The sequence below is a fragment of the Patiria miniata genome, unplaced genomic scaffold (genome assembly GCF_015706575.1).
Source record: "Patiria miniata isolate m_02_andy unplaced genomic scaffold, ASM1570657v1 HiC_scaffold_18, whole genome shotgun sequence".
In the NCBI taxonomy this organism is placed as follows: domain Eukaryota; kingdom Metazoa; phylum Echinodermata; class Asteroidea; order Valvatida; family Asterinidae; genus Patiria; species Patiria miniata.
In genome coordinates this window covers 4,484,693-4,510,990 of record NW_024037056.1, presented here as the reverse complement: position 1 = coordinate 4,510,990, position 26,298 = coordinate 4,484,693, and the positions used below count along the sequence as shown (strand labels likewise).

General features: G+C 39.5%; 1 protein-coding gene across 3 annotated transcripts in view; it reads right to left on the bottom strand.

Annotated features, from left to right (window-relative positions):
• LOC119724332 (diacylglycerol kinase delta-like) overlaps positions 1–6,697 on the bottom strand; it is a 59,640-nt gene extending 52,943 nt beyond the window's left edge. For 2 of the 3 annotated variants that reach the window (XM_038195333.1, XM_038195332.1), the window contains exon 1: positions 5,599–6,697. In XM_038195333.1, coding sequence (XP_038051261.1) covers positions 5,599–5,679 — 81 coding nt within the window. In that variant the 5' untranslated portion in view covers positions 5,680–6,697. The remainder of the gene's footprint in view (positions 1–5,598) is intronic. The other variant, XM_038195330.1, reaches the window with a different exon arrangement.
• Positions 6,698–26,298: the final 19,601 nt, after the last annotated feature.

Sequence of the window (26,298 nt, the reverse complement as noted above, 5' to 3'; positions counted from 1 at the left end):
CATGGTCACATTTTTTGGTGACCTTTCCCAAAAATTGGTTTTAGAAAATATTTGTCACTTGCCTAGCTACATTAGTCAATGATTCTCAGGAGACACATACATGTACATGTAGTTCTAGGAGGCATGAAACGCAAATGAAAATGATAAACTAAACGAAACTTGTGCTGGGATATTGTCATCATTTGAAGTTTGCTCTCTTAATTTGAATTACATGGAAATCTAAAATAGGGCATTGAAGTTGCTAAGGTTTTTTTTAAGCTTCTGCAGTATAGCTCAAACCTTGTGCTTGTGGCTATTACTTTAATTTACTCCCTTTCTCAGTATTTAATGATCATGAGGTATGCACTAACTCTGTTAATAACAAGGGAACAACCCTTTAAAGCTGCACACAGTTTGCAACAACACACACCCACGCAATGGCAGCCGATGGCAGGATAACACTATACTGATCCTTGGAATAATAACGGAGCTAATTTCAGACATCTAATGCGCTACTGTATTCATTTGAGAGGCAGATTAATCGTTGATTTATTGCTAGGGGCCCAGAACGTGGCCGATTGTATTCAGATCGATTCCTCCTGAGCTCTAAATAAACGTCAATCGCCAGTGAACTTTGCATAACTGAAGGGAACTTTAATACCATGTTACACTTAAGGCTAACGACCTTTATTTAAGCATGACGGCCTAACATTTTAATCCTAAATTGCAGGACTCCATTGTCTTATTTAAGTAAGTTGAAACCTTATTTACAAAAAGTTTCTTTTGTAGGACTTGTTCTTTAAATAGACAAAATGATTCAACTAATTTCTTGTCCATTTTCATGAACAAACTCGTTGACACAATCTGACCTACTGTAGGTTATCATAAAATTGACTTGCGTGTATAGTGTGCAATAGTAGGTTTTATTCATGATTCACCTGGCGCGATCCGTACTGCACAAGGCAAGTCCATGCCATAAAGCTACATTGAACAATATTAAGAAAATATTTCTTCTACTTCTGCGTAATCGATGCCCATCCCTTACTCACGATCCTTATCGTCTCCATCAACAGACCATCTGATTACCAATGTGTACACCGTTTTGTCGCCCATTGAGTTTCAAGTTCAACAAGAGTTCAAGCTGACCGAGGACTCTCTCCACTGGTGCCACATAGGCGGGAAACCAGCCGACGCGGCAACGTTGATCAACTTGTTCCCCTCTCAACACCTACGGGCCAATTAGGGCCCCTAAGGTGGGGCAATTAGTCCCCCATGGGCCCCGCTCCTAAAAAAAATTCAGCTTGATGTTCACCCTAAACTCTCAGCACGGAGAGAGCGACCGATCACACTCCACATCAAACTATGGAGATTGGGCCCCTACAGCTGCACAAACTGATCGTGACTAATGGGAACTGACAACGATTGTCTTGTGGCGTACACGTTGCGACCGGTGGATGTGTGTGGTGTGCGTTCATGGATGTATCATGATGTGCGTTTCCTGTTCTGCTACATGCCGGAGGGGAGGGGCTTGGATTGTTACCCCTAGGGTGGGGGAGAGGGAGTCCATTTCTTGTGGCTAATGAATTGGACAGATACGACGGAAGTCTGTCTTTTCAATTTGTCATTTGATGTCATTTGTAGTCGATTTAGCAAATTGGAAATTTGATCCAGGTGGTTTTAGACTTTTACAGTATTTCTGCTGATAACACTACCCAGGACTTGAGCTAAGATCGTTGGGTTGTTGTTAAACAGTATCTTAGGTAACCCTTTGTTTAAATTCTAAGTCATAAAGGATAACCTGCACAGGGGATTTTTCCTAGTGAATGTTCACAAAGTGTCTTCACAGATCACATCTTACCATGGCTCACAGTGGCAAGTGCTAGCTTTTTTTTCTCTCTTTTAAAACATTGTGAGGGTAAATCAAATTAGGTTTTGCCCCTCACTGACGTATTAACACTGTACACTCAGTGTGTTACCTCCCGAGTAAAAGTTGGAAAAAACTCGAACCCGCGACTTCCTGCTTTCTAGTGCAGACGTCTTACCACTCGACCAACGAGCTAACGGGATCGGTTGGCTGGTTTGAATCTGATGTACATAGCAGCGGGTACCGCATTAACTATTCATAAGATGAAATTTTTTTTTTTTTTCACAGACCTTAATACGTCGGTGAAGGGCAAAACCTTATTTGATTTACATCACCCCGACGCAAACAATTGTGAGGGTAGTCATAAAAACATAGGGCAACGGCAACAAGTTCAAACAATGGTCACTTGCATAAAAACGTTTCACTGGTTCACAATGCACTACATGTACATCTGTTGCATACATTTGAAACTCTGCACCAGGGAAAACAGGGTTTGCCTGAAAACAAGAGCGAAGTAATGGCTCATTTCAATCCTTGAGCGGGGAACCAGTCTAAAAGCTCTCACATGTAGAGCGCTTTCATCTTAGTTAAAAGCACTAAAATCAGGATATGTTATAATTCTATTTGACTTCCAATATTTGGTTTGGATTTTGGAAACGAATAATCGAAACTACCCTTTAGTGACACATGCTCAAACGAGAACATCTCTGGAGCATCTCCCAATTGACCCCGCGGTCTCTGAATTTTGTAACCGCATTCACTCGGTAGCAGTCTTCTTGGTGCATGAATAGCCTGCCCACTTGACTGATCAGAGAGTTTCCAATCATTGTTTTGTGTTAAGGCCCAGTGGTCATTGAATCCCGCAGACTATACCCGTCATTTTTTGTTGGCATGACTGTGAGCTGATGGGAGCTTCCGTTGAAATCAGAAAAACATCATTCAGTTTGAAAAAAAAACATGTTTTTTTTCAAAATAGTATCTTCAATTTTTACCACCTTTTCTGAATACCAAATTATAATCCAACGTTGACAGCAATATTTTCACCTTTTTACCAGTATTTATTCTTGTGCACAAAGTCCAGGCATCAGCCTGACAAGTGACATTCGCTGAAGAGTTGATAAGACAAAAAATATTACCACGGAAACAGGATAAATCAGGAATTTTACGACGGCAAATTGTCACGCCCTTCCCCCTTTAATCTCCGTACACTGACAGCCAACAGTAGCCAAGGATCATTTTGATTGTAAGAGGCAAATGAAACAATCTATGATTGGGCATTGACAAGATGATTACGATAAGACGGCTGGCAGACGTACAGCAAGATTGTGGTTGTTGGGGGGGGGGGGGGTGATGGTCGGCGAGAGAGCGAAACAGTGAAGTGATTGATAGCAGAAAGTGCCTGTAATCATAGAGTGGTAATCCTCGGTTGTGTCAAGACAAGATTGCAAGCCGATGATCAACCGATGATGTTCCTGATGCGTTGCCGTGGCAGCAGGAGATGCAATCTTCTCTTTTCCGGGAGGGAATGACGAATGGAAATTATTAGACTTGGTGCAGTTACATTTGTATCCAGTGCTTAAAAAAAAGGGGGGAAAATGCGCCTTTTTTCAGGCAGCCCAATTGGAATTACATTTACATGAAGTAACACATGTTATGTACCGTTAGGCTCCATGCATTCTTAATGCAAATTTCTTTGGTACAAATGTAGTCATTATGTGTTGAGACCAAAGAACATGTACCGGTATTTCTGAAACTTTTTAACCAAAAGGTAGCAAAATGTCAAGTTTGTTTGTACTTAATAATACAGGGGAAGGACTTCATTTGACCCAGAACTGATGCTAGGAAATAAATGTGTATAGCAGGACTTTTCCAGAGAACTTGCAAGGGCTGTTCATGATAAAATATTAAAATTATAAATAAACAAAGAGCGGGTAAAGTGGCATCTGTTTTGTACATTAGAGGTTTCTCCCGTTCCATGCTTCACTGAGTACAGCTCATAAAACTCATGGTTCAGCGCACGTACAAATTATCCTCTGCAAATTGTACATTGTCTATTGCACCTTCCAGCTTTGTATGCATTAGCCAGAAATATGGTAGCATGCAATATATTTCAGGGCTGTCTCGCATGTAACGAATATTCAAATAGCTTTTTGCCGCTTTGAATATTCGAAAACAAACTAAGCACATACCCACATGACTGTGATGTTACTTTTAATAATGTTGCGGTGTTTTGGTGCCACTTTTTTGTCAACGGTAACCATTTTGTCAACAGTGTTTCATTGTTTCTATCCTTGTAGCAGGTTAAAGCCAAAATACAAATGTACTTACTGCAAAATACTCCATATTGATCGCCACACGCAATTTTAACTGGCGCGCTCTGCATGCAAGCTTTGACCGGCGCGGCACACAGCTGCAATTGACAGTTATAATATCCGAATATTTGGTCGAACACAGTTTCGAGTAAGCGAATATTAAATTATGAAAAATGGACAGCCCTAATATATTTACTGCTCATACCGGTACATGTATATTCTGGCCTTCAAATTGAAATTGCTTTTTAATGAGGAGTCAACGGTTACGTAAGATCAAAGAGGATTGACCTGTGACTTAGCACACGGTAGCTGTTAGCTTGGCAGACTGGCGTCAACTTGCAAATAGCTGGGTTCGCCACATTTTAATTGCTAAAAGAGAAGGATAATGCCATGAAACGCGAGACATGAAGTCGGTGATCCATCATTAACATAGACATGTAGTGAGTTGTACGGTATCCCAATTCAGAGTCAGGGTTATAAAAACTGCAATGAAAGATCAATTTGCTATGAGACCAGGCTGTTTTTTATTTGATTAAATTTGTTACAGGTGGAGAGAATTACCATTTTTTTGTTTGTATTCATTAATCTAATTTTATTACTGGACATATTTTAATGAGATACACAAATACCGGTAGTACTGCAAATTTGTATGTTTTCCAATGGCACCAAAAATGAACAGAAAGTTCAAAATCTGATGTTTGTTTTCTTTTACAATTTGAATAAAAGAACACTTCTCTTATCATGATTGAGAATGTGTGTTATAATCAAGACCTTTTGTGGGCTATCATCAGCCATCACTTAACATCGACACAGACGCACTACATTTTCCTTGTTCTTAGTGGGATAATGAATTTATCGTCCATTAAACCTGACACACAGTAAAGATGGAATGCACACGCTGTAGGAACTTTCCAGCGGTTATCCAATACACGTCCGGCAGAATAGTACGCACATGCGATACGCGGAGTGCGATATAAATACATACATACCGGTACGGCAGAGATGCCACCAATATATCAATGAAAAGCATGAAACACTACTAAAACACCTGAAACTACCCTTACCCCCTTCCAAAAATGTGTTTTCTGGATGTTTCAGACCAAATCCAACACTTTTAATTTGTCACACTTTTTGAAAAAAAAGCTGAATTCAGGTTAAAACCTGAAAAGTGGCATCTCTGGTATCGGTATGGATATCACACTGTTATAATCACCACAGCGCGCACATGATGTACGCGGAGTGCGATATGAACCATGGTATATGGCATATCACACTGTTGTTGCCATGGATCGACCAATCAGGATCAAGGATTCAAGTTTGCTTGAAGATAAACACAGGAGCATTGAGTAAATGCGTACAACCAACACGTGCCTGTGGTTCCAACCATAGAGCAAGGATTGTTATTGCTCCTATTTCATAGTAGGTCTTACACTTGAGTCTTACCTCCACGTTTTCTAATGGGCCTTCCTGCTGGCTACATGGTCCTATGAGCTCCAACAGCGGTGATCCTTCCATACCAAGCATTCAATGCAGATCATCGGAAGAAAAACTAACTCACCAAGCGATCACCAACAAAAAACAACGTGTAAAAATAAAAGGTCGACGCTCTGTTTACATTCCATGCAAAACTTCCCGGATCACTTCCAAAATGATTTCCGGTGCATCACCGAAAGGATCACTTTCAGTTTCTTCTGAATAAATCTCAAAGTTCAGAGGTGAAACCTTGAATAAAGTGAGTCGTGCCTGACTACGCAAGGATGAAAACCAATCCAAATAAAAATGATTCTGCAGTGGTATAGTTCCAAGTGAAATGTCAGGATAATGTAGTACCCATGGAATCAGACAGTATAAATTCTTCCTGCGTATTATCCCAACGTGAGAAAAGTCACTGATGCAGAATGTGGCAGTTGGTTTACTGCGGCGTAACAAGCAACAGAGCCAGTCCAAGCTGCTTGGAATCTCTCCAGCTTTCTAGATGACCAGCCGACCGACCAGGCCTGCATTCAGGCATACAGCTGCAGTGTGAAAGGGTTAGTTCCGTTAACGAGACATTAAAGCCGGACGAGGAAATACATGTACAATGTACCTTAGTCGATGACGGAAAAGTATGGCACCACACGTGGATAAAATCAGTAAGACCAGCTAGCTGCAGGTTTTTACACATGCTGTTGAAGAAATGAAGTCAATTATGCCCGACTTTCAAATGAAATTGACTCATCTGTAGATCAAGCAACATGCTAAAGGTGCAGGTAGCCCCTTCAACCAAATCCTTTGTAAAACTGTGGCTAATTTTTACGGATTCCACATATGCCTTGGTCAACTGAAACTTCCTGGTATATGGCTATAAAGGACAGTCGTAGAAAGTGTCTGGGAAACCTTGGCGGAAACAGAACTGAAAAGTAGATTGAACTTGTGCCTGCCAAGATAGGGAAACTTTCTGCAGGGGGAGTTTAAAGGTACATCCGTGTGCCTTGCAACTGCTGCAGTTCACCCATGCTTCTCTCCATGCGTTGCTGACTCTGGAGGCGACTGCCCCTTTAATGCAGGATGTTCATTTGCCTGACCGGTTCCCAGGTATGGCCTACATGTTACATCAGACCCCAGGGACCACCTCAAGGTGACGGGATACCAGGTGCCCTTGTTGCACAAATACATGCACCATCCTTCATAACAGGCATTTAAAGGTGGTGTACAAACAAAGTAATTAATCTGACACCTTTTCTAAACATTTTAAAAATTCTTTAAAATTCAGAGACACAAAGATCCTCCAATTCAGATGAACGTCCTATCTTGGTCATTCTCAATGTGACACTTCCAATAACTTGTTTACACTACGTTATAAAACTGTTCTCACTTTAACACTCTCCAGAGGTTGCTAGCCGATGAATACCTGCGACTCCACCAGCAGTTATCCAAACACAGAACAGCGTTATCCAAAAGCAAAACTGTACACTAACATTCCTCCAGTAAATGCCCTCTGACAAAAGTGCACTGACTGAGCGTGGTTCTGGAATATATACAACACGGCACACACAGTCAATTCATCCACTGAGTAGTGATACGGTCTAGAACCAATCTTTTGGGATTTGGTCCTCTCCCAAAAACAACCAAAATATTTTCCCGAGTTCAGTGGACTTTGCCCATGTCCTGCAAACTGTTTCTGTCCCTCACGCAGATGTTGTGTTCAGCTTAAATTCATAACAAGCGCTTCGCTCTGTGTGACATTCCAGCTGGGAAAGTTCACATGTTGCACATTTGTACCTGGTAGATTTTGTGACTTCAGAGCACTGTTCCACATGTAGTTTGTTGAAATCCCACATATATCGGTCTATTTTTAGGACTTTGATCGAATCTCATGGAATGATGAGTGAAGTGTTTAGGATGGCCATTGAGGGACGACACATATGTGTTAAATTTGTATCAGATTCTACTGATGTGAATTCATTCAGTGGTAGTTTCCATAGCGAGCAGCTTGCCTTGCAAAAGAATTTCAAGAGGTTGAGAGAATTCACCTTGGCCAATTTTATTCACTAAGTATTTGAAGGTAAATAAACAACATTTTTTTGTGCTGTAATTTTCAGAAATGGATGGATTTTGGGGTTAGTATTTTATAGCAAATATTATTACACTGACCTGGTTAAAGTTGTGTGTTCATAAATGCTGGAGAAAAAAAAAACAAGAAAAAAGTGTTGTTTTTGTAGTTTGGTTCCCTGACCCTACTTCAGACGAAACGGTGCAATTTATAGACATCAGAGAATTGTCCGATCAGGGAACCAGACAAGCTGACTTGCACCCCTTCACGGATGTGTAACTGATGGCAAACAAAATGCGGACTTTAAAACTAAATTTGGTAAATTGGGGGCAGTATTTGAAAAAAAGTCAGTTTTTTTCCAACGATGGTTGGCTGACCATCGTTGGAAACTACATGTACACTTTTCTTGAAAGTGACAGCACACCAGATGCCATGATTTCACAGGCGACTATTATTCACTTTCAGTCAAGAAAAATATTTCATAAATAATTTGGTAGTTATGTTTTTTGATGTTTGCAAATGTTGTAAATATTAACTTTAAGTACATCTTTTAATAACTTTATGATACCACAAGCGCAGGACAGAGTGAACTGAAAGCAAAAGTACAGCAGGCCAGTTGTTTGGCCAAACGTAAGCAAAACGTGCTACACAGATAAATAGGGACGAGTACACAGGTCTGTAAATTTGCCCAGTGTTGACAATCTGGATTTCCCTGGATCCAGGGTCTGTCCTTTCGTCGAAAACAAAAGCGCAGTGGGGACACCCGGGCAGCAAACAACGGTCGGTATTTTTAGTTTGTTCCGGACATCAAATAAGGACATCTGTTGGTTACATTGACGAGACTTGGTGTGACAGAAAAATACAAAATGGTGACTTTCTTCCCTCTGCAAATCAAAATACCTTGTTATAACCATACTATTTGAACTTTGAAGGAGAAGGAGTGCTTTCAGTTGGGTGTAAAATATCTCATTATTGACGATACGTGTTTTGTGTACAGAGCACATCATACATGTACATTGTACAGGGCTGTGAGTGACCACTGATAAAAATAGCTGAAAACAGCTGAAAAAGGTGTAAAAAAGCTGAACTTTGGAAATCTCCTATACTCTTGTGCACAGCAAGTGAGGGAAAAAGCTGAAATCCAAACGTTTGACATGAACAAGTCAATGTTGCACTGGACCTGCGGAATTTGCCATGCAACGTGTATCTTTAAAATCTGAAACTTGTTATTTGTTCGGCAGGTAATCTCTCTTGGAGATAGAAGACATTGAAGAATCTTACATGTATACATACAGATGTAACAGGGACATAATAAAATATGGACCAGGAATGGGCCATGTACGGTACATGTACCGGTACACACAGAGTAGATCATTTTGCGAGACTATCTACCAGTAGGTATTAACATGTATCACAATATTGTTTGTGAGCTGAAATTTGGCAATGATAATAAGTCATTTGATATACATGTACATGCTCTTGCAACATTAAAATAAAGTTTTGGTTCCAAGCATTAATGTTACAAGTTTGACATACATGTACATGTACATTGTAACCCCACATTGAAATTTTACATGCGTGCAAAATGTACACATATACGTATTTCTCCTACATGTAACTTGTCGGCAAATATACAAGCCTTATCGACTAAACACGGCACCGACTCCAATAAAACTCAATTAGTTTAAAGGTTAAATGATTGAATATAGCTAGGGAAAAATTAATAAGGAGGCCATATGATGGATGAAACACACACACACATACACCGCAAACGGAGACAGCGCAGTGGAACCATGCGAAACAAAACAATAAAATGACGCTATCATTCACATATTAATTAATTCTCAAACCAAGCGGATCTGTTGCAGGGAAACAAACACCGCTTGTCACCATACGCCGGATGACCTGGATGATCAACACGAGTGGTAGACTTGACCTAGTCCCCAACTGTGAAACAAAAACAGCCACAAAGAACTGGCACTAGGAGGTGAACTGGAAGTGTTTCAGGGCCATTTGCAGTTGATTCCGTTCAGAATTTAAACTCCCGGTAAGAAGTGGATTTTATTCCGAAATGTCCGCGGTAACCAAGCCTCCTGTACATTATTCAACAGCATAAATTCACAATTCCCAAACTATGTTGATGTTGTTGTGGAAACATCCTGTGGTATTTTTTTTCCGCAAAGGTTTTAAATGTCATCGTTGCGGTCACGAAATAACCAAACGTCAACATTAAAATACCTCGGCCATACTTCAGTAAGGTTCATATGAGCCACTCCAAACATACAGATTCCAATGGCCTCATTTATTAAACGTCAAATCGTTTGGGTTTTTCTCTCAAGCAGTCCAGAAGATCTCATGACGATCTAAGGAAATGAGCCCACTCCACCCTGGATGCAAAATAAACACTGCCGTGCCACACCGTCAGCCAGTCCTGCCAATAAACGTTTCGTGCCGCAAAACTCTTTTGGTCTTTTCTTTTCTTTTACTTTTGTTTTTGATTTCTTTCTGACAAATGGATAGAGATCATGACTAGAAACAATTTTTTAATATTTTCCTTGTGAAAGCCAGGGAGGGCAGCTGTTAAAAAGTGCAATGCAATTTGCCTGCTTATTAAGTTGAGCTTTGAGGTAAGGTACCCATGCGTCTCTTTTCAATCACAGCAATTTTTAATAACTGTTGCACTGATGGTTACAGTCATTCCATCATTTCAATTTTTAAAGATCCTCTTCGTCATTCCTGTCTACATGTAGTCCCCCCCCCCCCCCCCCATAACAAAAAAACACAAAATCGTTAGTTTTATTAAAGGGAAAAAAAGATAATGAGAAAAAAACATAATTCCCAAACTAATTCCAAGACTTCAACAAAACTATTCCAAAATATTCTTGGAACATTCCTAAAAATTACTTTCCACCCCCCCCCCCCCTACGTTTTACAGTCAGACCAGTGAACACAATGTACCGGTACACAACAGTGTATAAATTTGTTTAAACATACATGTAGAAAGCACTAAAAAAATATTAAAAAACCAGCAATTTCGGTAGCAAAACATCCATGGACTCTTCATACAATGTAACACCAACTTATCATCAAATTAATTTCAGCTTTCAAAACTATAATTTTGAGCATTAGTTTGGATTACTTAGCTTGGGACCAAACCATCCACCGATGAATAGATGTTAATGTACTCATAGGATTCAACTGTTTCATTCCAGAAACACGAGGACTTTGAAAAACATTCCTATTAATGTTGTCACCTCTGCACCTCCCGATTCCAAACCCACCAACTTTCAGTAGCGACCCAAGAAACATCCATTCTGCATTCCCTCCTGGTTGTTTTCTTAAGTGTTCAACATGTGCATACCTGGGATGTACCGGTGCTTGATATTAAGTTTCCTGTTCACGTTACCGTCGTTGATGGTCTAAGATCGCAACCGTCTTGACACGAACACCTCCCGAGTGGTTCAAATTCCCCTTGAACTGCTTTGCTTAAATCAAATGCTTCCAGGAACTCAAGTATTACATGTCCTATCTCAGCTTCCAGGTGATGGCCTTTACAAAGCTCTAGTTCTTTTTTTTTTCTTCTTTTTTTTATTCTTCGTTTTTCTTTGTCTTCTTTTAAATGGCCAGCAAGAGTGTGTGCGATTTTTTTCTTCCGTCTTTAAAAAGAGGGAAAGGATCTTGTGTATCTTCGTTTGTGTGTCTTTGTTCTGAATTGTTTGAAGGGCTTGAAATCCGAGTCAGACGGGTGATCATGAATTGGAAACAAGCTGGTCAAGGTTTTTGAGGGATATGTGTGGGAAATGTAAGACTTGAGTACCTGGAAAACGGGAGACTTTGAAAATAAATCGAAGGTTTTGATGTCAGTTTTGTTTTTTAGTACTGGAAGGACTATTTTTTGCCAGCAAACAGAGTTAGATCTTATTTTTTTCCGCCGTTTTTAAAGGGAGAGAGTGGGTTATTGGAATCGTTTCTCAATATGCAACTTTCAAAAATGTGTATTGGAAATATTTTCCCCAAATTTGGCCTTTCATTCACGTTCCCTCTCTTCCGTACGTAACTGTAGGCCAAGCAATCAGAATAAAAATGTACATGTATCTTTTTCGTAGAAATTGAGATCTTTGGCAGTAATACACCACACGTACAGACACGACAGACGTGTTGGAGGATGATCTCAATTCAATCATTGAATGGAGACTCCATTCTCCATGCTTGCATCTGCTCAGGGATTTCTTCAAGTGCATAATTCATTTCACCTCAAGCCCTTCCCAGAGAAGAAAAATCAGGTCAGCATTACTCTCACACTGATGAAATGAACTGAAAATGCCTCACGTGTGAATTGTGTGCACTTTCAAGAGAATTCCCTCAATTTCTTTGGATTCGATTCCGGGTTGTTACAGTTTGGGAGAGCCCCCTGCTGCTTTTCTGGGGCAGCCTGAGGGAGTCCGTCAGACAATTCAGCGCCACGTCAATTCATCATCTGGCCTCATGTTATTGACAAATTAGACCACAGACATGTGGTATGGTATTGAATGTACCCTACATGTACTTCAGTAAATCCTTTGTGTAAAGGACATTTTCTCCAAGGGGACTTCCGGGTTCGAAGAGAAACACTAACATTGCAGCTCGCAAAAAAATTCAAGTTGCTCATGCTTTCGAAACTTTTTTTTTTTGCATTAGCTCCGGTGCTATGGTGATACTGAAGAGCTATTTTGTTCTCTCTTTCACAGAGTTTAGAAGACGTAATTAATCCTTTTCTAAATCTCCTTTTATTTTGTTTTCTACACTGTAGTTCTCTAAATCTACATAAATTTTATAGCATGAAAAAGTCACGACAATTCTTTTAGTAGATGATGCACTTCTAATAATCTTCACAATTCCTCCCTAACACATGTACATGTACATGTATAAATTGAGGAACTGGAGAATTCATTCATTTTAAATAAATTTAACCATGTCTTAAACCTGAGTCTACACTGTGTGTATAAAACGTGGGCATGAACCCAAATCCTCAAACAACAGCGCGAGTCCGTGTAGCTCAGCTCAACTTTCAGGGTTCGCGATGACTACGGTATTGTATCCAAGGAAACCTAATCCTACTCATGTTAGCGTGCAATGTCCCATAGATCCGCGCCGGGAAAGAGATTTGTTACACAAGCCACAAAAATCAATACAATTTTTGTGAAAAACCTTCAGTGAAAGAAAAACACACAGGTGCAGATGAACGGTGGAGACACCGCTAAGTTCCATTTCCTTAAAAGATGCCCGGACTCGGCACAAGAAATTGGTTTCCGACGGCAACCGTCTCCTTGGAACAAGGCCCTGTGAGATGCAGACTCGAGGGCCACGGGGCAGGGTTTTACTTGAAACTTACTCAAGCACGGGAGATGAAATTAGAAGAGAGAGAAGGGGCTGGAAGAACACGGCGATGATTTGGAGAAATTGACCGAGACGGTTTGACCAATTTCGTTTGCGGGGCCGGGGAATACCCTAAGGTGGTGTGTGCCAGTGTGGATTTACGATAGAATGATTGATTCGTAGAATTTTACGCGATATCAGATATTGGTTGAGGAAGGGGGACAGGATTTTCAGAGAAGTACAGTGTGCCGAGGGTTTATTGACCCTTAATAAAAGATTGTCTCTTTATTCCCCCCCCCCCCCCATGAGTAGGATTTAGAGGTTACATGCAATGTGTTTCCCTGTGAGAGCTTTAACAAAACTTAGCTTTTTATACACACACACACAAAAAACCGTTACATTTACACAACATGTTGCAGTAATCTACCTGGTAGGCCTATTGACAATATTTTTTCCCCTAGCCACACATATTTGCATTTGTAGTTAGTCACTTACAATGTAAACTTAATGATTACCTTTGTGACTTATTTTCACAAAGCCTCACAAATGTCCTTATTTTTATTTAAATTTTTTTTATCCCACTTATTGTTTTTTGTTTTTGAATTTGCAGCCAGCTTTTTGCAGTACCGATAGGTTCACAAACAGGGGATAATGGTCTGGCAAATAATTTGGACGAACGGAGGTGTAAAAACTAATCTATTCATTTGACAGGAATATGCAGTGTTCATTTCAAAACTATTGTTTCTTGGTCAATCCACGAGTTGATTCAGGCATCCCGGCATCATGTCACACCCGTACGGAGTTCTATAAATACCGAAGCAATACCGGCACTGGCACCGATTTATCCAGTAGCACGAAGTTCGTGTATACTGGCCAAAAGGTCACTGTGGATATCAGAGCTGGGGCAGAGACGATCAATGCCGGCCGGCCGTGTACATGACAAACCAAGGCTCCAAGATTCAATATTGAGGGCACGCTTTCTCCGATGGCAATCGAAATGCGGACACGCTAAAGTGTCGCGTTACGTTTCCCACGGACCGATGACGACGGGACAAATTATCGAGGGTATTGACTGAATTAAGACGAACGGTGGTGAGGGGGGGGGGGGGGGGGGGGGGTCAGTGAATTACCAGCACGGACAGAGCATCCTAAAAAAATAAAACTAAAATAAAAAAGTCTGATTGAAGGAGACGTTGGGTGGCCTATCCAAATGGGAAGTTTGGGAGCCTGTGACATGCACATTTCCAGCGTGATTTACGGCTGCTGCGCTGACGTACCGCCGACCAAGTGAAAAGGGCAAGATGATACATCAACTGGGAGCGTTTGTGTATGTGTCTGCTCTCCTGTGTAACGGTTAAATACTTGGGCTTCCGAGGGGCTGAACTTGACAAGATGTAGGTTCAAACGGGCATGTGATTGTTTCATCGGCTGACGTTTGTGCGGCTGCTGGAATGCCGTAAAAAAAACATATTTTCTTTACACACATAAATTACACCGTGATCAGCTTTCACACCGTGGGAAAAATCCTTCTCAATGTAAACTAGTATGCAGTATTACGGAGTAAAAAAAAAATATTGAAAAGTCAGACCGGAATTCTGCTAGTACAACATTTTGACAATTTATACAAAAAAAATTCCTTCAAATTTTCTCCACATTTTGCAACTGAATAAAATAATCATTGATAGCTTAATCCACAGGATTTCCAATGTTTAGGCCTAAAGTTTACAGATTTGCACATCATGGAAAGAACCTCAATTCCCTCGTCCTTAAGGATCTTTATGTCATGCCACTGCAGTTTCTCGAATTGCAATTATTAATACAATGATGAATCGTTACAATGTGACATTTGATGGCCTCTCATGACAATTTGAGGTAATTCAGGGACTAATCAAATTGGCAATGAATTCTTACTCCGAATTTTACGCTATGCACACGTAAGCATTAGAGAGAAACCCAAGGGGATTTTTTTTCAGAACTGCGCTAGTAGACATATACAGTGGGCCTCTGAAGTTGAGGGGGCGTAAATTTCAGTGGGTGTAAAACCCATGCAGTAAAGGAAGGCTGTGAATGGGAGGCAGGTGCCCTGAGCTGTAAATCAACATTCAGCAAACAAGCTCAGCACCCTGAGGCGTATGTGATTTACACCGACAGCCTGTGTCATGTATCAGGTAGGCGTAGGCGTACATGTCATTCCCGAGAGGGATATAATCCATGTATCTCAACTGGCTTAACCTTCGGGCACCAATGATAAAGAAATGAGTGGGTAGCTGGGTGCAATTCCCAAAAAAACTTAAACCCATACAAGACAAGGTGATCTTGAGTGGGCCGAGAATTGATGGATACCCAGTAGGAGAAAAGGATGAAGTAAATCAGGTTAAATGAACGTCCCAAACACAAGCACAAATGAAGTTTATTTTAAATGATTAGGTTAGTAAGCCCAATTCTCAATTGGGGTGAATTAAAACCCATTCAGCAGCAGAAGTCCTTAAGACTTTGAAGGGGAGTATTATGTTATAAACGTACATGGACGTACATGTAATTGTAAAATTATAAATGCACATTCAAGTACATGTGATTTAGAGTGGTTATCAATTCATCAAAAGTCATCCAGTCTAAAGTAGCATTTCTAATACGGATTCATTAAGCGCTCATATCCACCAAATAGGCGCACACATCCACCCAACATGCAGTGGTACTTGAAAGGATAAACACACCAAATGTTAGCGACTCAGCTTGACATCTCTCGACATACATGTAATTGATGGATTTCAATACAGCGAGTGGGTGTTATTCGCAATGAGCAAGAAAGAACAAAATAGGACCCATACAGCACAGGGAGACTATCTGTCACGGTCGCCCCAGGAAAATACCAAACGTTCATTGAATCAGCTGGTCCGCTTGACCTTTGAGTGAAAGAGCAACGACGTCCACATTGTTCCGTCGGGAAGAACGCACTAAGAAGGCATTTCCAGAGGCTACGGATTTCATCCGTGCACGGGGGAAAGGGAAAATATGAAGAATTAAAGACGAGAAATCAATATGTCATTTGTAGACGGATGTCGTTTCCACAATTGAAGGAAGGTAGAACTGAAGATTATTCAAATTGTACAGGGTGAGTAAAAAAAACGAAATCCAAATGTCGAGACCATTTTTTGTTTAGTGTTTCCATTCAGCTCACATTCAAGCCAAAAAAAAGTGATGAGTGAGAAGCCACATGAAATGTGCTCCAGAGCTGTAATGGTAAAAAAAAATGGGTGGGAAGTCTCTGATCAGTCAAACTGGGAGGCTATTCGTGAACCAAGAAACCACTACATGTAGCGATTGAATGTGACTACAATCAGAGCCCATGGAGCAAAATGAGAGATATTCCAGCTGTTGTCTTTAGCCTGCGTCACAAAAAACATCTTGGAACTCTGCTATTCCTGAAATATTGATTGTAATGCAGAGCCCCCTTTAACACCGCAGTGTTTTCAAAAAGGTTTTTTAAGCCACTTCCCCCTTAAACAATGACGACTGGCAGAGTAGAAAGTGCATCGGTGCGGGCCAACGTCCCACGTTCCCTGACGAGTTTTATCAAGCAGTAACTAGTCAGGCCATTAACTCATCAACCCTCACGGGAACGACCAGCCAGCCGGCGCCCGGCAGCTGTACAAAGTTCCTGTGAAAACATGGACAAGTTTTCTTCTCCTTCACCTGAGAAGTCACAGAATATCAGAGGAGATTCTCTTACCCTAAGTCTCTCTCTCTTAATATCTCGGTCTCTTTCCCGAAGTGGCTCTCCGACTGTTGGCTTTTATTGAAACACCTGTCCGATCCTGCTTGCAAATTAATTAGGCTAATGCGACGGAGCGAGTCCGTGTTTAGAGCCAAGACAGGGTAAAAGTGGCTTGCAGGGTTCGGAGAAAATTTCTATCCATGGGACGCTAGTGCACTTCTCAGCGTGTGTTCGGTGTCCATGCTGCCAATCTGTAGGCCTATACGGTGTGTATTACAAATGTAGCTCGCTGTTGCACGTCACATTACAAGCGAATGTGATATCCTCTCCTTGATGCTTGCATGTTTACAAACTCGATATTCTTATAATGCAAGCTGGCAGAGGGGCATTTCTACCTCCTAGTTTACTAGTCAACATTTTGGGATGTTTTTTTTTTTGGGGGGGGGGAATACATTTCCACCCCTCCCAAAAAAAATGCCTTTCTTCATGTTCTACTTTCGGTTTGTAGTTAACTGATATTCACACAAGGAGTTTCACTGCAATTAGGATATTTGTCAAGCTCAGAGGACATCTTGTTTCCATTGAGATAAAATACATACATGGCTTTCAAAAAAAAAGTAAGATCAAAATACAATTGCTTAAAAATACTAATTAGATTAATTAATGAAATGATCATATCAAAATAGTGAGGGGAAATAATTAAAACATACAAACTAACGTATTATATAGTTCAATTTTGGAAAATTTAATTTTCTTAAAAAAATGCCCAACAAACTTATAACCTTTCCCCCAACTTTCAAGCCATTTCTTGGTTTCCTGAATTCTCCCCTATGACCTAACATTATGATTTAATCTAATCCTTGCGGCACATTCTAAAATTCTTTCAATTTTTAAACTTGGAAAGTGCCTCAAACCCAATGTACCACACACGTACATTTAGTGTATTATATTTAGCTCTGAAACTTCTTTCTCAATACCTGCAAAATACTTCCAAATCTCCTGCTGGATTTTGAAGAAATCGAGGGTATGCTTATATCACAGATCCTTTTTAAGAAACTAAATAAAAGCGATACAATTTCCCCGTATGCCTTGGATTCAGCATCAGCTCCTCGGCACCTAACCTTTTCAATTCCTCACCCACGGCTTCCGAAAATTCAGCTGAAATTTGCACTTGTCCTTAACCGAAGTGTACTTAACCCACCCACGCGTCTAATGGTGCAATTCATCTGGGTGTTTTTTTTTTTCTCTTCTTCTTTTGATTTCGTTATCTACAGCGGGTTTCCGTACTAGGAATTGTGTGGGTTTTCCTAATTCAATTGAAATGGAATTTCATCCTGCAATATTTATATAAATTATGGATGAGATGGATCAAGGTACATGTAGAATTTACAATGGCTGTGATTAGAGAAGTTGATTTTGTTATGAATATTTTATAAATTCACTTTATGTACAAAGGACGGGTCAGTTAGCCAGATCTTTTATTTTTTTTAGTATGATTGTAATTTATTTATCATGATGTCTTGCATTTTACCATGTGAACTTCAAGTTAACTCAAGTTTGAACTATGTACATGTACATGTAAGGAATAAAAAAACATTATGATCCACCTGGTTCACTGTAGGCCGATAGATGGGTAAAAACAAAACGTCAGAATTTATTCATTTAGACTGATAAAAATTAAATATTTCCATTTTTAAAAAACTCCGTGCGGAATTAAGCCTGCTGGTTTTGGCAATGAACCAAACTGTCAAAGGTTGCGTTAATTAACAAGTTCCATCTCCACACTGTAAGAACCAACAAAACAGACATGTCCGCAAACGGACAATAGCCAAAAAGCAGCAGATTTGATCCTTTTCTTTTGTCCTGGTGGCTTGACACAGGAAATAACAAGCGAGGAGCGTTTTAATTCACTTCATCTTGGAATTTTTCCACGGGAGGGAGCCTCTTTTGCGTGCATAAATCGCCATGGTGACGCTGAGTCATTCCCGTTGGGTGCATGGAAGCGTATAATGACCACACCCGTGTCTAGCGGTGTTGCGGTTGCCTTACACATGTATTACATTGTTCATGTACATGAACGGTAAAGGTACGATGTATTAATGTGTTAACTTTTTACAGTCTTTTCCCGTCTACAAAATGTATACGAAATCCAACATTAAATTCATTTGAGTGAGTGGTAATGGGTCATATATTTTAGAAATTAGTCAGATTTAGATGGTAGCAATGATGATAGAATTTGTAAAATTTGTTTCATGTTTAAAGAAAGCGTAGAAGGCGTACCGGTAATTCTGTTGTACAGGTAGAACTGTACATAATGTACATGTACACATATTTTAAGGGTTCATGAGTAAACACAAAAGTTTGAATTAAAGGGAATATATACATCATTTGCTTTTGTTTTAATTTTCAGAAATGGATGGAATTGGGGGTTGGAAATATATAGCAAATATAGTTACACTGACTTTTTTGAGGTTTTGGGTTCGAAAATGCTATAAAAACCAAGAAAAACGATCATTTTCCTGTAGTCTGGTTCCCTGACTCCATATAAGAAGAAACAGAGCAGTTTACATACATTGGGGAATTGTAAGGTCAGGGAACCAGTCTAGCTGGCTCGTACCCGTTCATAGGTTTGTAATCGATTGCAAACAAGGGCGATGGTCAATTGGGGCCAGTATTTGAAAAAAAAGCCAGTTGTTTCCAACGCTGATCGGCCGATCAGCGTTGGAAATTGATACAAAAATACCACTTTTCTTGAAAATGACAGTATACCAGGTGCCATGATTTTACAGGATGCTTTACACTGTCATTCACTAACAGTCCAGCAAGGTATTTCAAAATGATTTGGTAGTTTTATTTTTTGATGTTTGCAAATGTTGTATTTTCCCTTTAAAACAACATTCCTGGAAAGGGTTTTTATCATTACTGTACAGGTATGTAAATTTGTGGATAAAAATGCTGGTTCACTTACTGAACACACAGCTTCAACAGTTTAGGCCTATATCTAAATTTAAAAAAAAATGTTTGCATAAAAACAGAATGGTAATAACGAAAGTAATCACTAAAGACACAAGTGTACACATTTGTAGCTCATTCCCTAGTGAGGAAATTGTTGTTAAAAGAATTGACGACGACATGTACTTCCTCTAGGTTGAAAAATGAACCTAATGAAAAAAGCCACAATGATGATGATGTCACAATGATGTCAGGAGCAAAGTCGTCAACGGATGCAAACCAAAGCAAGGAAATAGAGCATCCCCCGGCGGATGCGTAGCGCTAAAGTGACGACTAGCGGCAGTGACAGCAAACGTAAATGAGGACTCGGGGATAAATGATGAAGAGACCACAACCAGTCGCGGCCAGGTAAATTAGGCGCCGAAAAAAAAGGGTGTGGAGGATAAAAATACTCCTCTTGGTTAATTTACAGGGGAAATTAGTCACAAAATTCCTGTAAAACCTTTCTCCACCGGAATTGACTTGTAAGCTTTTTGCTGATGTCATGGTGTGGTACATCCAAAGTACATCTATAGGCCTATAATCATGTTAGTCTGGAGCAACGCCAACATTTTTGGAACACATTTTGATTCGACATGTGTATCTAGTAATGTCACAACTCCAGCTATCACTCTGAATTTTACAATCTCAACACCCAAAAGGGGGTGGGGCAGGGGCCTCACTCTTTATTTGGGGGCAAAGAGAAGATTCAACCCGTTCAAGACGATCTTGGGACAAGTCAAGGTTTTGTTTTTGAAACAGGACATTTCCCTGCCCCAGATACAGATATAAGCACGACCATGACAATGGCACAATCCTGAATGCCTTTCAAATCAAAATTTACATTTCTCTCTCTTTTTTCTGGAGAGTAATTTGCGTTTGGCTTTCACATCACTTCGGTCATCTTGTTTTACTCTAATTTCCATGAATCAAGGACAAACGAATCTTCAACATTTACGTTTGGCACTTGCAATACAACTACATTGTATCTCCGTACAGCATCTGAAACATCTGAATTAGCAATACGTGTGTACCGGTCCCGTAGCTTCACATGTGAAGTATCAACCATTGTTAGAGAGTACTATCGTGTGGAAACTCAAATCGCTAATTCTGTGCGATATCCTTTTAACATGGCACATCCTGTTTGACAACGCTGATTTCAATTGAAGATAATTATGCGTATCCTTTGTTGGGAAAACACCTCCTTGTGCAGTACAAAATTGTGCAAGATTTGTATTCATGATCTGATGCAAATTGACAAAAAAAGTTGTTAAAACATGTATGGCATTAAGTACATGTACATGTAGTCATTAATATTTTGTAACCATAGCAAAGCTGTTTTAATTAATTAATAAACAGAATGGGCATTGTTCTGGCTGAATTAATTTGAAGTATTTTATTGCAGCAGATTGTCCCAGACTTTGATGCATAATAACATAACATATTCCAAAGATTTAGGAAAAACATGAAAGTTTTGATGTGCATAACATGTGCTCAATTGGATATTACAAAGGAAACACGTGTGGGTAAATTTGTACACACGTTAAACGGCAGTTCGTAAAAAAAACTACACACACTTGCAAGTGTTTGAAATCTATTTTAATAAATGTCAGCTCTGGTACGGATCTTCATCAAATGATCCCAAATTTCATTTCAGCAATAATTAATGGCGCTGGTTCTTCACCAGAGGCTGTTATGGCCTGTAATTCAATACATGCTGTGCTTGCTGGCGTTTCTCGTGGTTCGTCTTTCGGTTAAGTCTCCAGGTCGGGTCGGCAGAAAGCAATAAATCGCTTCAGTGAACACTGACAGGGAGGCAGGTGGAGTGAGACGGAACTGTGGTGGGTGAGGGAAAGGGGGAAGGACGGGGACGCTAGATTACGACCATGCTGGATTGTCTCTGATGGACAATCGATTGGCTGGTCTGTCCGGAACGGCACAATAATTGCAAGATGTATCATGATGACATCATAACTAGCGGAGTGGTACGACGACAAATTCCCTGAAATGAATGTTGGCTTGACGACGTACTTACATGAACTCTTAACAAGTGCAGCAGCCCTTTAAGTCCATGCAAACACTTTGTACAGTAATTCTTAATTCCTATTATTTAGACTGATGTTTGTATCTTCAGCTAGAACCAAAACAAAATTATTTGCATTATTTTATGATTGTGTCTATAAAAAAGTATGGTAATAATATACATTGAAAATGTTATTATATAGGCCTACCGAGATAAAGAGAGCAATTTTCATGTTCAAATGTCAACCTGACAACTTTGTGGGAAGGTGTGAACTTGTTAACTACAGAGGTGAGAATGTTGCCAAGCAACACTGATAAGATATTCATATCGTTATGTTGTCTGTAATATGATAAGGTACATGTATGTAAAATGAAAGTGAATTTATAATTCAAAGACTTACTGTACTTTTAAATGATGTTGTTTCTACCAGTTACTTGAATTATAGACACTGCATTATAGTAGTGGTGGAAGAATTCAGAGATTTCAAAATCCGGTAGATCCTAATTTTTTTCAAACCGAATAACAGTTAACAAAGGCCAAAAACAAATAGTTCTGCTTCCGATTACATTGCATTCAAAAATAGGGTAGGTAAGTAGAGAAATTTTTTTGGGCAATTTTTGTTGTGTACAATCAAATGGAAGCGTCTGCGTGTAGTCAAGGTACATTTAGGTAGAAATTGATGGTTTAGGATCTTTTTTTCCTCATTTTTCCCATAAAACAATGAGGGTAAGGGCTGTCAGAAAAGGGTAGGTACATGTAGGGATTAGCAAGTGTCACACAAAAAATGGAAGGCTTATTTTTTGTTACAATTGGTTTCGAATATACGGTTTCCAAAAATCCAAACCAAATAGTGGAATACGAACCAAATTTTTAAAATCTGGATATTAATCTGACCACTGATTAAAAGTACCAGTACTGCCACTTCTAAGAGAAAGAACAGGTATAAAGATTCAAATTTCAATGTAAAAATGAGAAAATATGAATCATCGCACCAACAAATATCATCTGAATTTTTTTTCTATACAAATATAATTAATACCCAGAGAGGTTGTTTAAATGTCTTCTGCAGCTTGAACCAATATTTATGTAAAAAAAAATGGCTTTTTCTTTAAAGCTGTGTGCCTAAATGACACCATCAGATTTAATATCCTTCGATTGTTTACAGGTCTTGCTTGAAAAAAATATTCAAAACCAACAAAGAAGGAGAACTATACAAGTTGGAAAATGTTGGCCATCAGTGGCCGCAATGGGCATTATATAATTTACCAAATCTAAGCCATGGTCAATGCGGCGTCGATGAACTTATCGTCAAAAATAATCAGTAAAACTCAAAGCAGTTAAATTTAAAATTTCAATTAAATTATACGCTACAGCCAACTGACATGCATACTACAGGCCTTTGTTTTGCAATCAAAATTAAAATATCCATGATCATGATGATGATAACATCTGCTATGTTTACACGTTTGACACATCTTCGTCCCGAGACAAAAGACACAATTGCAGTATCATATTTGTAAACAAATTATATCTCGGCCACTGGTCAGTCATTACAAAAATCGCAGTGGCATCATTACCGAACCTCTGGTTCCCTGACCTGACAATATTCAACATCATGATCTTTGGCTCTTGGAACCAGACAAGTATCAACCGAATGGCTCTCGGACTTTATTTTCCCTTAAAAAAATAAGGAAAAAACGATTCAATAAAAGTAGGATTTGATTAAAAACACGACAGTAAAGAAGGAAAGATTGTAGTATCCAGACGCCACTTCTGTGGTTGTGTACAAAGTCTATGGAGAGTTGAGATTATTTTCAGTAAGTTTTTTCTAACAAATTTGGAAATGTTTCTTACTTGTTAGTCCCAAATTCGTGTCTTTTCAATATTTTTGCAATGACTGACCTTCATTGAGATAATATATGAAGAAAAAGGATGCAACATTCGTTCCACAAATAAACATTAACAGCGCAAATAAGGGTATTTTCCAGAACTCGCATATTTTTTTTCACGTTTCAGATGCAGTGCAAATCCATACAGTAAACATTGTAATGTTGCAATCGTTCTGCCGCACAGCGCTAGGTACAAAATAACAACCGGAAGAAAATGAACGATGAATTTTACCTTGTGTTTTATCTGCTTGGAAGTGGACACCCGCCTGTGGAAAGCCTTGGATGGCTCGATCTCTCCTTCACTGTCGCTGGAATCTTCCAAAGAAGTGCTCTTCACCGTGGTTTTGGTCCTGCGCCCGGGCGAAACGGAGGGAGACACCGGGCCCGTCGTGTCCAAAGACGCCATGATTATCGCAGTATACGCTTCGTACCGTACGTATTTTGACGTGTAGTGCATGCGATGCTATGTTGAATGCACGTAGGTTGCACTATGTGTGTGTTCACCATGTGCTCGACGTTTTAATTTTAGCAGAAATTTGGCACACGCGCGTACCCGTATGGGGGCGTGCTTTCCTTCGCCCACCACGTGTCCACTCTAAAATTCATCCAATCCTGTTCGTTCCTCTATTTTTTTCCCCGAAGATTTTGACCTCCTCTTTTTCACTTGAAAGTTTTACTGAGTTACTATCAAACGGTACAATTCGGTAGCTAGTTTCATTGATGGACAAACTAAATATTTATTTATTGAGATAATTTTGGGAGCTGAGGTTGAATTTCATCCGAGTAGGGGCGAGTAAAAATTATAATCAATCATTTTGGGTCTTTATGTTAACAAGAAACCCACACCGGCCTTGAACAACATAATTAGACATCCTTTTATTATTTTTTTTCCAGGAATAACAATTAGGCCTTTCGTCGTTTTTCCCCCTCTAAGTTCATTAAATGACTCACAATCCGGGACTGGCAATACGTGGGTCATTAATTTGTTCTTCTTCTTCTTCATCCATTCATTTCATGATGACTTGATGAGTTGGGCCCAAGTCCCTGTCGAGCATAGTGTTGGAAAGAGATGGACCACTCAGACCAGTTTCTCGATGGATGTCATTAATTTGAAGGGATTAATTTTGCAGGTCATTTGTGGAAAATAAAAATAACATGCGTGCCCGGCTAGCTGTTCAACAGTGTTAACAAAATTAAATTGTATTCATTTTGTGTGTGCTCATACCATGGTGGAATTATTCTAGTGGTTGTCGATGTCGAACCTTCGCCTAAAATGAAGTAAATCGATTCTGTTATTAAAATCCTGGACCATTATTGACAGATATTTTGTAAAATTCTTTATTTCCTTCCCTTTTCTTACTTTTTTAAAAATCATTATCATACACTACAGCATATTGTTACATTAATTTCCAACACGTTCACTCGGCGCGTCTGCAACCGCACATCAAGCAAAATGCTCAACTCTGGTAATTTCGTGGATTTTTTTTCACACAATAATTTATTGCCACATTCGGACTGTAATTCTGATGATGTCAAACCTTTGTCTGCTGATGATAAGCAATAAATCAACAAACCAGTCCTTTTTTTCTAGAAATTACATTTTTTACAAAACCGGGCAGATTTTTTTTTCATCCTGTCCCCTACTCCACCAAATCCACGACTCGGGGTTAAATTTCACGATATTGGATAATTGAACGACGCCGGTCGCCATGGCAACGCAAAAACCCGCGCTTTAAGAAGAGAAATAAACGGAGTGACGTCATTCATGTACACCTGGGAGGCCAGTCGGCGGATGTTAAGAACCATTAAATAATTTAATAAACAGACAGGGTTGATTAGGCTGGAAAAGAGGGCCTTGTACTGCAGTAGATTATGTCACCCAAACCCCGCCCTCTTTAAAAAAAAAAAAAAAATGGGGGAAGGGGGGGGGGGGGGGATAGTGGCCATGCCTTTTTCGGGTGGAAGGGAGGGGGGCCGGGGGGGGGAGGTTACGTTTGAACAAAATGTTCTGTGGCCTGTGGCGATTTGTATAAAAAGCAAAACAAGAAATTATACAATATGCAAGATTTGTGTTATATTAAAAAAAAATATTGAGGAATATATATTTAAAATATTAATTTCCGCTAACTTCTCAATTGGATTTCTCGTTTCATAAAACCGCCCGTAAATCAATATTTTGTTATTAATATTTTCTTGCCAATTAATTCGTAAAAAAATTCAATGTCATACTTCATCATCTATTCGATAAGTCAGTGACTATTTCATATCATCGAGTTGTCTTCTCTTTTGTGGCGGACGGTGGATCAAAGAAGTCGAGAACAGTTAAAAATTGATGATGCCCAGAAGGCGAAGAGCTATATGAAATTGTTTTTTTTTCTCTAGAGATTGACCTCGCATGCAATACCTTTAAATTATTTTTGTGTGTGATGATTTGGAGGAATATGAATACTGAAGCAATGTGTATATTATATGGTCTTTCGGAACATGGCACTCAATTTTTTAATTACCTATTTTATATTTTAAAAGAAAACAAAAATCGGACCGCAATAAGTTCATATTACAAACTGGGATAAAACAATATTGTGAATTACAAACAGATTCCTTCCTGACAAACATTGTCAACAGGAAGAAGTTAGGC